The sequence below is a fragment of the Strongylocentrotus purpuratus genome, unplaced genomic scaffold (genome assembly GCF_000002235.5).
Source record: "Strongylocentrotus purpuratus isolate Spur 01 unplaced genomic scaffold, Spur_5.0 spur5_contig_838, whole genome shotgun sequence".
In the NCBI taxonomy this organism is placed as follows: domain Eukaryota; kingdom Metazoa; phylum Echinodermata; class Echinoidea; order Camarodonta; family Strongylocentrotidae; genus Strongylocentrotus; species Strongylocentrotus purpuratus.
Genome location: NW_022145544.1, coordinates 644,765 through 663,943, shown reverse-complemented (window position 1 = coordinate 663,943; position 19,179 = coordinate 644,765). Strand labels below are relative to the sequence as shown.

General features: G+C 36.3%; 1 protein-coding gene across 1 annotated transcript; it reads left to right on the top strand.

The window, feature by feature from the left end:
- The first annotated feature begins 3,297 nt into the window (after positions 1-3,297).
- LOC115917866 (rho-related GTP-binding protein RhoA-A-like) lies at positions 3,298-18,813 on the top strand. Its single transcript, XM_011680503.2, has 4 exons — positions 3,298-3,449; positions 5,784-5,974; positions 14,723-14,872; positions 15,376-18,813. The coding sequence occupies exons 1-4, from the start codon at positions 3,419-3,421 to the stop codon at positions 15,649-15,651; spliced, it is 648 nt and encodes a 215-aa protein (XP_011678805.1). The 5' UTR covers positions 3,298-3,418; the 3' UTR covers positions 15,652-18,813.
- The last annotated feature ends 366 nt before the right edge of the window (positions 18,814-19,179 follow it).

Sequence of the window (19,179 nt, the reverse complement as noted above, 5' to 3'; positions counted from 1 at the left end):
TTTTCCAGAAAGGGGGTAGGGGCGGGATGGAGTACTCCCCAACTGCACTCTACTCTACTCCACGTATAGACAAGTTTGGTGCCCCCCCCCACCACCACCACCACCACCACCCAGAGTTCCCTCGCCGCCTTCGCCTGACACGCTATTTTTTTTTTTTTTTTTTTTTTTTTGTAGTATTGTTTTATTGTATTCATTCAGTACAAAATATATAACAAACAAATATACAGCTTCATTGATTTACATATATCAAAATATTAAGAAAATTGTACATTTCTCAAAAAATACATAAGATAGTTTAATACACAGTACATAATGTTTACATTTAATTACACTGAACGAATATTATAAATCAAAGAGTTACAGACAGACAGACACACCACACACGCTCACATACTCAGACACACATACAAACTGACCTATCCCCCTTCCCCCCTTCATTCCAAAGCTTAACAAATCCCCCCTCCCTGCCCGAGCATTCACATCTACACATTTGTTGGAAATCCTGTCTCTTCCTTTTCCTTAAGACCAAACTATATATTTAAACCAAAACAAAAAAATGTCTGAGTCTGAAAAAGAAGTATTTGCCTCGCCGTCCTTAACTGTGGAAGTTGTCCCATTTTCTGAAGTGAAGTGTTAAAGTGCCTCTCTCCCCCGCTAATTCCTTTTCTTCTTGCCTATTTTCTATTATTCTTTTTTTAATTTCTTGAGGAATTGGGGGTCTATTTTGAGTTGAACTATATTTAAAAATCATATGTTTTGTTAAAAGAATAATGTGATTTAACAGTTGTTCTTCTCCCACATTGGATCTTTTTATCCCGATATGAATTTCTTGCCAATGTAGATTTTTTAATGCTGTTAAAGAAAAAAGGTCACCGCAGTCCTTCCAAATATTTGCTACCTTTTCACAGGTAAAAAACAGATGCTCATAGGTTTCTTCGTGTTTATTGCAAAAGGAGCAAAGATTGCTCACTACATGTTTGAAAGTGTATAGATGCTTATTTGTATAAATTAAATTATATAACATTTTATATTGAAATTCCCTCAGCTTTCTGTCTATAGTGGATTTTCGGGGTCTTAAGAAAATTGTTCTCGTGTCATTTTCGACCATATTGTACGTACGTTCTAAGTTGCATGTAGCATAAGATTTTTCCTTTCTCATTTTTAACAATGTACTATAGATATATTTTGATGTTATGCCTTGCAAAGAGTGAGGGTTTCCGTTAATAATGAATTCTAAACTTAATTCAGTATCCTCACAAGGATGTTCATATATATTCAAAAGAGTTTTCCATGAGAATGGAATGCCTTCATATAACTGTTTTATTATATTTATTTCAATGTTGTTTAAACCCATTTTCTTAAATTCTGTGATAGATTTCAATTCACCTTTCTTATCAACAATATGATGTATTTTAAAAACATTTTTCAGAAATAAGTCTTCATGGAAACATATTTGCCCCTGAATGCGGATACATCTATTATTGTAAATAATTTGATTTCTTTTTGAAATTTCGTTCTTAAGCAAAAAGGCTTTTGTCCCCAGCCAAGCCTCCAGCATGCTACGGTAAAAATCTGGTAATGACAGTGCAAGTAAATCTGGCGATACATTACTGAAAAAAATCAAGAGGCCGCCATATTTTCTAGTCAGGTATTTAAAATAACGTTTCCAAATCATATTTGAATCTCCTGTTATAAGTCTTTTCATCCACATGATTCTTTGTGTTCGAATAAATAATTGAAAATCTGTCAATTTAAGACCTCCCTATGCTATGCCACATTACTATCGATAACATTTTATCAAAATTTGAACAGCGCCATCTCGGAGTTGGTATTATAGCCTACTTGCAATAGCTGTACAAATTATGAGTCACTTGGATGGTATACACACCCAATGACCCATTCTGTTTTCAGCAGTTTTGTGTTCTATTCTTAGACATTCGATCAATTCTATTTCAACCGTTATAATATACTAAGTAAAGTTCTTGCTTTTTTAATTTCTTTCGTTATTATGCATGTTTATACAGAAAACGTTAATAATGGGCTTAACATAATAAAATCAAAAGCCATAAATTGTGGATGAAGAAAAAAATATCAGGATGAAGAATCGTTGTACATCATATTTCACTCCCAATAACATCTAGAACTTAATTAAAATTAAAATAAAAACCTTTTTTGACATCTACTTCAAGGTATTATCATTGTCTATCTATCTATAATTTGTCAAAATAATATTCTATTTCGTTCTTTCATATTGTCTTTAATTTTGTTGCCATCCATCCCCCTGTTCTCAGTTGAAATGCAACAATTAAAATTGTTCAAAAAATGTGTGTATGTGTGTATACAATTCACAATATTTGTAAAGAATAACATTATGTAGATGAAGTAAGCAAGGAAACTCCAAGGGCATAATGACATTAAATTTATAATCCCCATTTACGGTCTGTTTTGGCCTATAGCCTATTAAAATGGCTTTTAATTCTGTAGTTATGTTTCCCTCCATCATAACTCCCAGAGAAGAAATGGAAAGGAAACAAAAACTTTTTATTCATTTTGCAAAATCATTCGGACTTGAAAGTTTGTTCTTAATATACACAATCTATATATTTTTAAGATGACCCTCTGTTATAGAATTATATTATAAGATATAAATAACAGATGATAATTTGATTGGCTGTTAGTAAAGTTGTCATCGAACTTAGCACTATCAAGTTTTAGTGAAAAGGGCCCTGAATTTCATGAAAATAATGTGCTTTTAACTAGAAGTCGAGATTTGAAATTAAATTGGAATTGACCACTTTCGATGATTTTTGATGACTTTTGATGATTTTCTCCTATGCTGAAGGATTTGTCCAAATTAATTTGTCATGCTGCCCCTTTTTATGTGTTTAAAGAAAAACTTTTATATTCCATTATTGTTGCTTATAAAATGATTGTAACTACTGTTCATTTGTTTTTTTCCAAGTTTGAATAGTTTATATTTATTGGCTTATCTTAATCACCCTAAAATGAAGAAGACATGTAAAAACAATTAAGTCCTTTCAAATTAGAGCTAGGCCTATAATGTTCTAATCCCCAGTGATGTTCATATATTTTACATGCAAAATGATCTTATATCAAAGACAAACAGAATATATCGCAATCGATGTGAATGTGATTAGAAACATCTTTATTCTGTTATTTTCAAACTGTCTAAAACTTGGAAGATTTCGTAATTTCTCTTTCAACCAATGAAAGAGCTATCCCGGTGCTATTTTTAGAATGCACGGGTACAACGTATAAATACCACCGACCTCTAGTGAGTTGTTCATAGTAGAACTAGAGACGCGTACAGAACCAGCTCATGGATTCGATTGTCAAACGGATAAATTTGGATTTAACACAAGAATTTGAGCACAATAATTAAGCTATTATATTTTTGATGCCCCGTAGCTTGCAGTTGCAACTTTTTGGTGAGTTTTAAGCACTTTCTTGTATTTATTGCTGATACTTTATGTGTGTTATCGAATAATTTTTCGGAAGGTCGAAGGCAAGTTTAGGATTTCGATTTGTGCAACGGCACCGGGCGGACAGACACACTACCGTTGCATTTGCCTAGACTTTGTCATCGGCTGCAGCTGCACCGGGTCCATCTCCGGTGGCGGTGGTCGATGCATGGTGGTAGATTTATGGTGGTAGATGGTGTGATACTACACAACCTTTGCTCACCTAGATCTACATGTGTGTGTAACTTGATTATGTTGACTTGAAATTGACAAGGATTTTCTATTGTATTTCTTTTATTTTTAATTCTTAATCAGGGCCCCCGGCCCCCTGTGTTGTAAGTAAAAAGTTGCGATTGATTAAAAATGCTTCGCAAATTAAAAAGTAATAAAAACTGTGCGCTTGCTTTAAGGCCCGGTCACACAGGGAGGACGCATGGGGAACGCACGGCCAGCGCTTCGGAAATTTGCAATTTTGGCCGGTGCGTTGTCGTGCGCCCAACTTTTGTCGAAGCTACAGCGAGCTGACACCAAATGCATAGCGTGTTGCTAGCGCGCTGAGCGCATACAGGGCGCATACAGGGCGCATACAGTGCGCATACAGACCGTATACAGAGCGCACATGATAACAACTTCCACGAATGCATAGCGTGTTGCTAGCGCGCTGGACGAATGGTCCACGCATGCACCGCATTCTACGACGCACGGCCAGCGCATTGGAAATCGGAAAAGAACGTGTGCCTAACTTTTGTCATAATTTTGGAAAAGCTAGCGAGCTGACACAAAATGCACGGCGTGTAGCTAGCGCGCTGTGCGTATACAGGGCGTGTGCTCCGCGTATGTCTGGCGCTGGTCTAGCGCGCTCCACGCATGTCTGGCGTGCCTTTGGCGTGTATATTCATGCGTCGAGCTCGGCGCACGTTTTTGAGCATGCTCAAAAAATCCCGACGCACACAGCGAATGACGACACATGCATAGCGCTGGTCCAGCGTTGGTCCAGCGCGCTCGACGAACAAGTAACGAATGATGACGCACGCCTAGCGAACGACAACGCACTGGCCCAAATTGCAAATTTCCAATGCGCTGGCCGTGCGTTCCCCATGCGTCCTCCCTGTGTGACCGGGCCTTTAACTAGACCCTAGAGTAGACCTAGAGACTCCTTAGACCAAATTTTGTTATCTCTTTCGTTCGTTAGCCTCTTAGGGTCGGCTTCTATCTTTAGAGACAGAAGCCGGCCATAGGGTCTGCTGTCAATAAAACAGCCACCAAACTTTGGACTAAAAACATAAGGAAAATGTCATTTTACTTTTAGACCCTCTACTCTCTAGATCTAGACTCTATACATGAAAAGGGGCAGCATGAACAATTTTGACAAATCCTTCAACATGGGAGGAAGTCATCAAAAGTCATTAAAAATCATCAAAATCATCAAAAGTGGTCAATTCCATTTCAGTTTCAAATCTCGACTTCTAGATCTAGTTTAAAGCACATTAATATATTCATGAAATTCATTTTAGCGGATTCATATCTGATGCATTTATTCTCGAAAATAAGGCATAGATCTAGACTCTAGGTTAGTACACATGTACATCGGTTTCACTTACCAGATTGACTGTATAATGCATTTAAGGGACTTTTTCTGGATTTTCTTCTTTGAAATTGAACTCCGTGTTGAAATTCTTGTAGCCTTATTTTAAACTGTTGGCTTTGCTGTCAATGGATGACGTCATCTTCCTTCATGCGCCATAGGAAGATTATCTCAATAGATTTTGAAATACAATATACATGTAGTATGTACATTAGGTAGGTCAATGGTCTTTGAGGTCAATTTCTGAAATTCCAGGTATTACATTGTAGCCTCGCTATCGCGATATAGAACCAACAATAGAGGTAAATGTACAGGGCAGCGTCTCACAAAACCGTCATACATGTAAGTACAAGTTCACAGACATCCATTAAGTTTAACACACGTTTCAATGGGATGTCGGTGAACTTGTACTTATGACGGTTTGATGAAACCCTACCCAGCTTCAAACAAGGTGATACACTGATAGTATGAATCACTATAGGAAGACTATCTAATTAGATTTTGCAGTAAAGCAGGTCAAAGGTTGAGGGTCAAAGAGGTCAGTATATGAAATGTCATGCTTTAGCTTTATTCAGTTTATTTGTTTATTTAAAATTAAAGTTCATATTACATGTTTATCTCTCATCCTAATCCTAACCCTACAACTGTATGTGTTGGCAGTCCATGTACATACATAAACCGTTAAATGATGTTTCTTTTTTGTTTTCCTCACACAGGGCGAGATTTTACCGATTCACCGAAACAAAATAATATGGCTGCGATTAGGAAAAAGTTGGTCATCGTTGGAGATGGTGCTTGTGGAAAGACATGTCTGCTCATAGTATTTAGCAAAGACCAGTTCCCTGAAGTCTACGTCCCAACAGTATTTGAGAACTATGTAGCTGATATCGAAGTAGATAGCAAACAGGTGAGATGTTCTTACTATCATTTGTTTTAACTTTTTAACTCAACAATTTTAGTCATCCATGTATGATTGAACAGAATCATGCAAGGAACAGTACCGGTATCAAAATGTAAATGTCTTGTCTTTTTACTCTTTTACATTTATCTGTACTGCACTGGTATGCAACTTATGACTGCAGTTTAAGTTCTATTTAATTTTTTAAAACTATGACCTGCCTCATTACATCCTAGACGCCCGTACATACATGTAGATATTTTTAAGAAAAGGCTCTGCGATTTTTTCACAAACACCAAACGGAAATAATTCCACCAGGTCAACCCCCAGGTCAGCCCTCTGACGCGATGCGGGATCCCGCTTTGTCGGAGTATAATCCAGAACCAGACAAAGGGAAAAATAGAAAGTGGAAAAATCAAATGCAGAAAAAAAATGCATATATACTGTACATGTACATTTTATACTCAGTAAAACCTGCTTTAGTGACCACCTGTCTACAAAGACCACTTTTTGTGTTTCCCTTGGGTAGTAGCTACACATTGTAGACAGACTAGACAGGTTTGACTGTAGTCTGTAAATACATGTACTGGTAATTCTGGTATACATGTATACTGGTACACTGTAATTGTAAAATAAACACTTCAAATGAATAAACTTGAGTGATGACAATCATGGTGATGAATGATGAGGAACTTAAATTGGAAAGCATTTTCCTCTTGAATCACTTCTCCAGGAATGATTCAGATTACAGACCTTTTCATGTTTTCATTTATGATGAATACTCAATGAAAATTATATTATCTTTCCTTGGGGAAAAGGATTACATGCCTGTCAATCCACTTGTCTAGTTTTTGTTCATATCCGCCCCATTTTAGTACATACAATGTGCAGAATGCAGACAGAACTCACAGAAGTCATTCAGGACTCACTAACGCTGTAGACATGTATCTCACATGACTGGTCAATTTGAATGTTTACTCACCTTTTGGTGATATCAACACACATGTATTCCCTGGTTAGTTACGTCCGTAAGTCCTGTTGGACAGTTGGACACATGCCATGTATTGTTCCCAAACAATGGGATGAGTTGACAGTGGGGATGAAAAAGGGGCTGTTTTCTGCCTATCCTACCCGCATTCCTGCATTGCTGACATACCATGCATACCATTGAAGGGTGGAGTTGGCTGAGGTCAGCACCATACCTTGGCAAGTTGGCAGCATGTCTGGATAGATTTGTCACAAATTAAAGGGTAAATGCTATCGGGCAATATAGTAATTGATGTAGTAGATACATGTGCATGTAGGTACATGTAACTTGTGATTCATAATTTAATTTTAACATAAAGGGGTCACATTGATATTCTTGTTTGTCACTTCATCAAGTTTTTTTTTTTTTTGGGGGGGGGGGGAATGGTTCAGAAAGCATTTTTTTTTTTTTACATGCTTAAAAACAGATTTGCATACATGTACACCACCTGTACAAAACAACTTTATCTATCTGTCAAGGGTTAGTCAATTATACTGCAGCTTCCATACATCTTTTATCAAATATCAAGGCATGTACATCTACATGTACATGTATATATTATGTACTTGATGTCTGTGTGTTCATTAAATTTCAAGTTTCATTTCCTCAAACTCAATGCCAGTCTGCAATTTAATTCAGACAATGACACCCACTAGCATTTTTGGAACGATGCACACGGACAAAGTCTCCATTTAATCACACAAAATACGCCCCTATGTAAATATAACCTGTGAGACCCGTTCTTTGTTTGTGGATAATATTTTCCCACAAGTTCTGTTTTGGGAATACCCCGCCATGTACAAATGTACGTTCACATTAATTTGAGCCCACGTTATGATAGACTAGCTTCAACACTGTACAGTGGGTCATTATTGTCAATACTATTACTTTTACTAAAACAAGTAAAAAGAGTCTCTTACAATGACACATTACACCTATACTGTAATTCTGAACTCACCAAAAGTTTGTAGGAGCTGTACTCCTGCTGGAGCATGTACTGTACATGTATATTGTTTGAGTTTAAAGGGAAATCCAACTTAATATCAAAAAACTCTAAAAGAATTGCATAAAGATTCAAGAAGCAGACTGGTAAAAATTTGAATGAAATCAGACAAAAAATGAGAAGTTATGTTTTTGTTTTTTAAGTTTGGGCTCTTCAAATTGGCTAAATCGGTAATATCTTTATGATGTACTTGGTGGACAACTTTCCCATTTGTTCCAATACACAAATTCACTAAAATTTCCATTTTTTGAAAATGTATGACTCGTATGATCTTTTCTTTTAGAGGACCTGTAATGATATACTCTCCATAATATATTTTGAGTAGTGCACCAAGGGTGAATACACTTGGGAGAATACACTTGGGAGAAAAACAGAAATTAGAGATATTATTTGTACACAACAAATGGGAGAGTTATCCGTCAATACAGTACATCACAATCCACTGACAAAATTGCCAATTAGAGATTCGCATATCTGTAGTGATCTCTTTTTTTTCAAACATAACTTTCTTTGTATGATTGGTCAGATTAACATGTACACTGTACATGTACATATATCAAACTTTCACCATTCTGTTACATGTACTTGGATCTTTTCTGGTTTCATTCAAATGAGCTTATTACAAGGTTTGGATTGCCCTTTAAAGAAAAATGCATTTAAATGCCAAACTTTGTGTATTAAAGGTAAAGACCAGTATTGGAAACGCCCCAATGTCAAAAAATGAAATGGAAGCTCTCATTACCAATCATGTGAAAGAATATGTTTTGACTAATACATGATGATAACAAAATTGCCGGGAAACCGCCTACTAATTCATATATTTGGTAAATTTGTTTCTGTCATGGTCTGTGAGAGATATAGGGTAGTCCCATATACATCTTTCTGTGTATAGTGCTTGTAACTTTACGAAGAATGGGCCAAATTTCTTATCATTTTGATGATTCCAGAACCTTGCAGATGCTAGATGCTAGATGATCAACCTTTTCTGATCGATTCCACAACGTTTCTTTCACAATGCAATCGCATGACCATAACTGGTCTTTACCTTTAACAACATGTAAATGTAGGCCTACTGTGAAACTACTACCGTACATGCTTTCTACAGACACAGTTTTTTATAATGCCAAAAGTGGATACTCACATGTACATGTACATGTACTCACTACTCACAGACTTCAGAATACCTTCACTTACATTTATTTTCTATTCTTATTCCACTTATACATCTAGATAATAGATATCTAATTCATTTTGCTTTCAAGTCAAATCGTACTGTAGAATCATTTCCTCCCATACCTACATGTACATGTAGATGTAGTTCCATTGTTCATGCAGTCTGACTTTACAGGGGTCTCTGCCTTTACAACCTACGATACACACATACATTGCACACCCAGTGTACTTGTTGTTTTGGGTGTGGCTTAGTTACTGCAGGCAAATGAACTTGCCACTGACCTAGAAATATTTGGCCGTTTCTTGAACCACCTAATCTGGGCCTTGAATCTGGCTACATGTAGGGGTACAGCTGAAGATCAATGGAGAGAGGCAGGGGGGATGCTCACTTTGTCCAGGAGTACGCAGTTTAAGGATGTGCACAACAGTGTAATGAGGTACCCGAGTACACTCCCAGGCTCACAATCAAATACTCAAATATACGGACGCCATGTTTTTTTTATAATTTTTTTATAATTTTTTTGAATTTTTTTGAATTTTTTTGATTTTTTTTTTGAATTTTTTGATTTTTTGATTTTTTTGATTTTTTTGATTTTTTTGCCACTACCATACCACTCGGCAGTTTCCCAGGTCCCTCGCCGAAAACGCATGCAATTTTACTTTTAGTTGCAGTTGAAGGCGCCGATTTAATAAGAATAATAACAGTAAACAATTCTGTTTTAAAAACCAAAGACGGCAGAATAATCCATTTTCCTCCAAACATTTTTGTCCAAACAGAAATCTGGACATTTGGTCCCAGTTTCTGAAAGGTGAGTTTGACAGTGCTTGAGTTGGGAAACATTTTAACCGACGGTACCATGCCAGCGGCCGCCGCTCTCCCTGGCACGGGTAAGCGTGGGCCTGGAGATTTTTTTGTTTTTTTGCGGCCGAATATTCGGGTACGAGAAATCGTACCCGAGTAGTTGTCAACCGTGCGGGTACTCAAGCATTCGACTACCCGTTGCAGCCTTAACGCAGTTAATGTACATATTGTACTCTAGTCTGTAAATGTTCATGTGCATGAACAGGTTAACACCATCAAATGTAAAATAGATCCTACATGTAAAACATGCATTTGTTTTATAAGACTGCAAATTAAGCCATTTTTAAGAAAGATTGGGACATTATTTTGCTGTAATAAATTTTCACTACCGTAGTTATACAATTATCATACATTTTGAGAAAGCTCATAAACTTCCACTTTTCCACTTTTTCATCTTTTCTCTTTCCTTGACAAAGTTGTCATTGCTTTAGAGCAATAGTTCTGAATCCATTTCAACATTTGCCCCATCCCTCAAAATCAGTCTGACAGTTTGCCTGTATACAGTGTAGCATGTCTGACCAAATCTGACCAATTTGGGTGTGAGCAATCTGTAACCTACACTATATGTACACACTACACAGCAAATATATCAAATACATCATATCGATATGATAAATCATAAACTGTACTTGATGAATCATAGCATATCACAAGAACTGATCACTGGCTGAATATAAACTTGCATACCACCTACACCATACAGTATAAACGCCCACATCTCTACACACATACAGACCCTTCTATTTGTATGTAGGAAATTGTACTGCTAACAAAGAGAAATCAATAATAAAGGTGTGACACAACAGGGAGGTGAGAACTGAAAATACTATGAAGTTTATTAACGGCACAATGCACATTAACATAGTACTGTACACTGCTTTTTTTTAGTCCAATTGAAAAGTGCACATGAAGCTACAAGATTTAAACTCTCTCATATGTAGTTTGGCTATTTAGTGTTGCGAAATGAAGGGTGAAATGAAAGGTCGAGCAAACACATGATGTAAATACATACATTGTACATTTTAAAGCCATGTTACACTTGTCAGTGTGTACATGTACATGTATGTTAACAAACTTTAAATGTTTTGTCTATCCACATTTGTGTACTTTGGACCGTACTTTGTGTAATTTGCAAGTATTGTCAATAAATGTTATCAATAAATTAAATACACACCAGATTATATTACAGTTTACATGTACGTGTAAACTGCTGTTCTTATACTCTTTTCACACTGGTTTTGCTTAACCCCGTACTTTGCTTAGCCCCGTACTATCCTTAACCCCGGACTATTTTTTGGGCTTTTCACACTCGCTGTTTTTAGTCCCGTACTAGCGCCTATTCCGGAATAAGAAAATTCCCGCTGTTCTCACTGCATTTCGTTAACCCCGGATATCGTGTATGTTATGTTGGACATACTTCGCATCTGGCCAGCTGCGATACGCTCCATTGCGTAGTACCGGACTATTTTTCGTTTCTGTTCTCATTCATTTGCTTAGCACCGCAATTGCGGGGTTAGCAGGAGTTAGCACCACAATTGCGGAGTTAGCCCTGCTATTTTGCAGGGTTAGTTAACCCCGTACTATAGGTGGGGTTAGCCAACTTTAGCCCACTTTGGTAAAAACCAGTCTGAACAGAAAGTGGAATAGGCTTAACCCCGTACTATAGGTGGGGCTAAGACCCCCCCTTAACCCCACCTATAGTACGGGGTTAAGCAAAATATTGCCAGTGTGAAAACAGTATTAGAGTAGGAATCGGTCTGAAAGTCAGTCTGAAAGACGGGATAGGGGTATAACCCAGAAGACATCATTGCTGAGATAAGAAGGAGGAAGTGGTTGGGCTTGGGTCGTCAATCACCATTTCCTCATTCTTCAAACCGGGTTCCTGTTCTTGATGATCGCCAGTCGTTCTGCGTTTGTGTCTGGAAATGCTAACCAGTCTATTCCACACACACAGACACACACACACCGACATGCACATATTGTTGCTTGGAAAGTGATCGTAACTTTTGGCAACATTCAACAATTTCATGTTGAAAATGTAAAGGAAGATATGTACATGTATGCCTCTTATTTTCTTTTAAAGTTATGAAACTAAGTAAAGGTTAAAAATGTAGTGATAAAGAGCCCCAGTAACTGTTGATTAGTAATTGTATCTAATTGATTAATTTAATTTACCCAATGGCTATCAAAACAAGTACACCCTGTAGGTCTATATTACCTGTATGTATGAAAGCTACCAGGGAGAGACATGTAAGTTGCATGTATGGTCGTTGTAACATACATGGTACATGTTAATGCCCAGCTGTGAGGCTATCCAAAGGACTTGACAATTTGATATTTATGATTAAAGGCTTTACAAAAAAAGTGCTGGTGGATCGACCTGGTTGGAACCTTCGACCTCCTAGCTACATGTATAAGATCACTGCTTTACCACTGAGCCATCACGTCTCATAAGACTTTATGTCTTCAAATGGGTTGGGATGTTCAATGATAAAATCATTACAAACAAATGAAAAGAAGTAAAACCAAACTTTAGTTTGGTTCCAAAGTACCCAGTAGCCTTTGCAAATGAAATTATTGGTAAATAAATTAATAAGTATATGAGAACAGTTTCATCTTCAAAAAAGAAAGAAGGAAAAAAGAATCTTTAAAGAAAACGAAACCAGCACTTGTGATTCACCTACTGTAATGGGACCATTCACTTTGTTGGAATCTTCACTGGCTTCATGCTTGCTGTCACAAACAGACTGTGGTGAATAAGGTCCAGTTTTCTTGCTACTTGAACCTTGGTAATTAAAGACCTTGAAAGCTAATTTACATTGCATGCTGAGTGCTTATCAAACATGGAATGAATACAGGTTGTGTTCATAACTTCTTTGTACAATATTATACAGGTACTATAGAGTCATGGAAAGGCGATCACATGAAACTAACCACGTTACTCACAGATGTGTACATGCACTTCCTTTGGCTTATTGATAAAATCATTTTCATTTTTAAAGCAAATACCTCAAATTCACACAAGATGAGATTAGAAATAACTGATGCATGATATTTTTCTCCCTATTTTCCTTTTACTTTCGAGCCAAGTATTTTCTTACTTGTGTACATGAATACAGAATTTGCTATCCATGTTGATTCAGCGCAAGCTAACTATTGTAATACTGCAGTAACTTATTCATCTGAAAAATTCAATTGCTCGTTTGTCTACTGAATGAATTGATTTATGAGCTGAGATAGACAGTGGGTGCCTGGGTGGGGATGGTCAAAATTTGTAGAGTACACTTTACACACCCAATCTGACTGATTCATACACCATTTAAGGGTTTCGAAATAAAAAGAGTTGACTCTCCATTCAGATTTCGGTAAACACAATTCTTCACCCACACACACATGTAAATGTCTAGGATGAGTAATAGATATCAGGCCTGATAAAAACCTGATTTAAATCGGTTTCCCAATTTTTTTTTATTTTTCCCAATTTTTTTCCGATTTTTTTTTCTTCTTCCCGATTTCAAAAAAAAAAAAAAAAAAAAAAAAAAAAAAAAAAAAAATTTGCCCTATTTTTTTCTCCAAATTTTCCAAATTTTCCAAATTTTCTTACTCGAAAGGGGGGAATGTTGTTAGATGCTATTTTTTCCCCGCGAATCCTCTTCTTTATTTTTTACTCAAGGGGGGCGTGGTTGAGGGGAAAACAAAAAACCTATTTTTTTGTTAGTGCTCACTATCACCCCTGAGATATGGATCAGTTTGTAACAATGCACATTTGTACAGTATGGCTTCATTACATGTTTTATCATACAAAGTTGTCTGCAGTTGTGAAGTAAAATATCAAGGACATTAATGATCAGAGAAAAGAAAAGATTTACAAAAAAACTTACAAAAACTGTTTTAATAATTTACATGTACAGATGTACATGTACCTAAAAGAGTCCTTGAGTATTCTGAAATGAGACAGACATTGTATTGTACAGATACAAAGGCTTCCAGCATAGTATGAAAGTCTGTAAACAGTCTAATAATTGTGAAGCAGCAGACAAAATAGTATGGAAGGTCACTAGAACATATTTCTGTGAAGATATTGATTGTACTCCATGGGTTGGTACTCATAGTCGGTAGTACAGCACATGTGGGAAGAGCTATGTGGCCAACACCCATGACACACTAATCCATGTATCTCGTATCAAGGGCATACACAGTACAGTTGTATATGTTAGACAGCTACAAAAGTAGATACATGTACATGTGTACATACAGCTGGAATGTGTCTTTGTCTAAACTTGATGCAGCATGAGTAATTGACGTACTTTTATTTTTTTAAAGAGTTATCTCATATTATGAGGTAAAGAAAAAACAGCAGTACTTTTCAACCTTGAGTCATACAATGAGAATATGATTTAGAGAAAAAAAGAAAAATTAAAAAGGAAGAAAAACTAAAGAGAAGTGTATAAACGTATATGATTTCCAATATTTTGTTTTTGTTGTTTGTTTGTTTTACCTGACTGCTATTAAAGAAAGTGTATACCTGTCTTGTACGTGTAAGCAAGCAACCAGGGGACCGACAGTCCAAGACATACATGTTTATTGGTCATGAACTTGTATGAAATTTTTTTGGGATAAGGAATAAATCATTTAACATGAAAAGTTAACTAACTCTTTGTTCTTATTTCTTTCTTTCTTTCTTTTATCCAGGTTGAATTAGCATTATGGGATACAGCAGGTCAGGAAGACTACGACAGACTCAGACCGCTCTCATATCCAGACACAGACGTTATACTCATGTGCTTTGCTATCGACAATCCAGACAGTTTGGAGAACATCCCGGAGAAATGGACACCAGAGGTAAAGACCCCCAAAATACTTTGCATCAACCAATTGTTAAAGGGTTTAATTATAGCCTATAGGTTTACAATTTCTACTTGAAATATAAATATGTGAATCATGTACATGCATACTTGTATGTGAGGATGTCTTGGATGTCATGTACATGTAGGTTGGGGTCGACTGTAGCCCCCCCCCCCCCCCCCCCCCTGTAAGAATTTAAGAATTGCAGACTGGTACTGATATTTAGGCAGTGAGGTGGTCAATTTGTAATTTCTTAACATACTGTAATCTCTTTCATTTTATGAGAAATATAAGAAACTACTCTTTATCATACCTACGGTACATGTACATGTACAACTGTAGATGTGCAACTGTAGCACAGTTGAGGAAATTCAACTTCTTTATCTGATTATGACTTTAATCAGAGTTATACTTAAGGGAAAAAAGAATGATCTGGGAGGTCTTTTTAGTTGTGAATTTTTGTTTATTACTGTTCTTTCATCTCTTCCTGTCTAATGTAGGTCAAGCATTTCTGTCCCAACGTGCCCATCATCCTGGTGGGTAACAAGAAGGACCTCCGTAACGACGATAACACCAAGATGGAGCTGCAGAGGACCAAGCAGACCCCCGTCACGTACGACGAAGGCCACCAGATGTCCGTCAAGATCAATGCCGCCAAGTACATGGAGTGCTCGGCCAAGACCAACGACGGGGTCAGGGAGGTCTTTGAGACGGCCACAAGGGCAGCACTGCAGAGTAAGAAGCGCAAGAAGAAGCTCTCATGCAAGATCTTCTAAACTTCGAAGACATCGGACAATGATCAAACTATGTCAGTCAAACTAAGCTTTTATTATTAAATAAAAGGCATATGTTTCAGTAAACTTTTGAGCTATAAAGTGAGCTTGTACATGAAGGAATTTACATTTCAAGAAGACCATAGGAGGGATGTGTACATTGCAGGAAGAGCATATGGACCAGATGCATTTACCACAACGTAACTCTACATTGAAGATGCAACCCGCGGGGACCTCAGATACCAAGGTCGCGCACATGAGGTTGTGAACTCCGCTACACCTTGTGGCTTGTGTCTTGAGATTTGTACATCTCCAGGCGGATGTAACCATTTTCTTTGTAGAGATAATTTGGCCAGCTGAGCTCTCCTGTATTACCACGTCTAATTACCCAGAGAATTTTTTTATAAATAGAATAGACATTAGGCCTAGTAAATGGAACAGCTTTTCTTTCTGGGATGAGTGTTTCATATTGAGTAATTGAGTTAGTACCTGGAAATAAGTCTTGTTTATCATTTTAAGCAGTCAAGCTTAATGCACATCCATGATGTGATAAAGCAAAGCACTAAATATGCAATATAGATTTGTAATTATTTCTGTTGTGGAACACTGAATAATTTTATTGTCTTTTGAGCGCCAGAAGGGTGTTATTGCCTTTTTCAAACATATTCTTATGAGAGGGAATCAACACCTGTTCGGCTCTTATGTCTTAGTCACACCTTTGCGTATTTGTGTGCCTTATTGCTGTGTATTTATGGCAAGCCGTTTTAACATTTATTCCTTTTTCTTGATATCAAGAAATGAATTCTTGATATGAAGGAATGATTATCCGTTGTAATTAAGCAATGGTAATTCTTGATATCGAGAAATAGGAATAAACGTCAAAACGGCTTGCCATAAATACGCAGCAATACATGTATGCAAGTCAATACGCAAAGGTGTGACTGAGGCATTAGTCAAAATTATGCTCTGTTGCTTACTCTCTTCTTTGTCTTGATTTAAAATGATTATCCCCCAGTGGAGAGCCAGAAGGGAGTAAACTCTATACCGGTATAAAAAGGATACAACTTAGGACCCTTCTGGCTCATTCAAGTAGGCGATATGTACCTGTACATGCATACCTGTAGACAACAACGCATTGCAACAGCTCTAGTATTTTTCTTAAGAAATGGTAATTCATAAGAAAGTTACACAAAAGTTGCGTAGAATGTATGTACATGTATATAGTATAAATGTAGGAAAGGCTCTGTTTGTTTTCCTCCCAGTTTCCAAAGTTAATTAGGATTCTTAGTTTTAATGGTGATTCACTTCGTAATACTTATGGAATTGATTGTGGATGCTTTCATGTTTGAAACTAAGCAATACAAACTGAACAAGAGCATTATGGAAATAAGCTAAAAAAGCTACTGTGAATGGCATATTCTTGTAAATTAAGTGTGTGTGTGTGTGTGTGTAAGTGTGTGTGAGATAGAGAGAAAGAGAGAGAGAGAGAGAGAGATCGACATCCTTTTCAAGTGTGCCTATTTTGTAATGAAGCGACCTTCAGAAAATTGCCTTATTAAAATGTTTGTTCTTAAAACATGATATACTTTTTTTTCACAATGTGCCTTTTCAAACTGAAATGCCATCATGAGATTTTATTGTGTGTAACTTTTGCAATTGATAATTTGTTAAGAAATTATTCAGGGTTTTGGGAGGTGAAATTTTTGTACATTTTCTTTCAGCTGTGATGGGTGTATGTTCTTTACATTGCCAAGAGGTGAAAAAGGGGGATTTCTTTGCCAACGCTTTCACTTGTGTTTTTGCTTGTTTTCTATTTCCTTGTTGTGAAGTTTACAAATACACAGTACATGGTAACTATGGAAACATGATCTGAGTGTAATCTATACAATATACAGTGTACATTATGTGTTGGAAGATGACTGCATCTTGGTGCCTTTTTGGTTTTCTTCCATTTGTCTCAAACTGTTCAAGGCTCGGATAAAAAAAACTACAACTGCTTCAAAGATTGTCATAGTGAATGTACATACATGTATGGCATTGAACATAATGATGCATTGAGCAATTAATAAAAAAAATTAATAAAATGTAAATCAGAGATCTTGAATGACAAACTTACTCACGTTTTAGCAGATTCAATTACTTGACAAACTGCGATAAATGTACATACAGTACATACATGTACAAGTATTCTCCAATATTTTGTGTGCAGGATGAAAAAAGTCACCAAAGAGACAGAAAAGTTGCATCTGGGCCCTTTTTCACAAAACTTTTTATCAATAACAAATTTGCCTTAAGCCGATCATACGGTTTTAGTAGCTTATAACAGTTATTGATATCAAGTTTTGTGAAACAGGGCCCTGATCTTCGAGCTCATACCCTAGTGGTTCTGTAGATGTCTTTCATTACATTTTGTACCAACAAAAATTCAGTATTTCTATTTCATGATGCAGTGCCTTGGTACAAGTTGGTAATTCAATTTTTGTTGTACTTTTTGGATCTCAATGTCATACTGTTAAGCAGCGAAGAGTGACCTTAAAATGCAAAAACATGAACATGTCACTGTGAAGCTACATGTACATGTATATGTACATTGTAGATTTTTAGTACAAGATTATTTTGTGTCATGTACAATTGTACATGTACAGTGTACTAGATATTGAATTATCGCAATTCATTATCTGTTATTAGTACAAGATTAATTTGTGTCATGTACATGTACTAGATATTGAATTATCGCAAGTCATTGGTGACAAATCACAAGACTTTAGCTGAAGGGAGGTCGTCAACTCGTCATGCAGTGATCTAAATTTTTCAAAAGTTCATAACTAGAAGGCATGTTTATTACCCAATTTCAAGTCTTGTCGATGCATTTATTAATACAATTATTTGTCATTATCTTTTTCAATTGTAAGCTCCAATGATAACACTTATATTGTCTTTCAAATTACCGTCAAAAGTCCAGACTTGTAATAAAATCACTATAAATTTTTCAAATTTCAATGCCTTCAAATTTCCATGAGTCTTCACAAAACATTTTGCTGTTACAAAGAGCATCAATGTATCACTTTGGTGATTTGTATATACTGTATGCATATATTGGAAGGTGAAATTTGATGGTTATGAATATATTATGAGGTTGTAGATAAGACACAAAAAAGAAAAAAAAAATATATTCATTAAATTGTTGATACAAAATAATATTCTATGTTTTGTTTTGTTGTCATGGTGAGTGTGTTTGTGTGTTAACCATAAATGAATAGGACATCCTGTTGTTGGGTGTTGCCACTCAATATTGTTTTGTCAGATAAGTACATGTATATGATTAGGATTAGTCATATACTCGTATAGAATGACAGAAGTTGTTTTTTCTTCCAGAACGTACTTGAACCAGAGTACCTTTTATGAGTACTCAAGGGATATGTTTGAAGTTTGTGTATAACATGTATATAGTTGGGTGTGGTACATGGTATACAAAACCTGTTTTGATATTTTCACTAATGGTTAGGAAATGGGAATAAATTAGTATAAAAC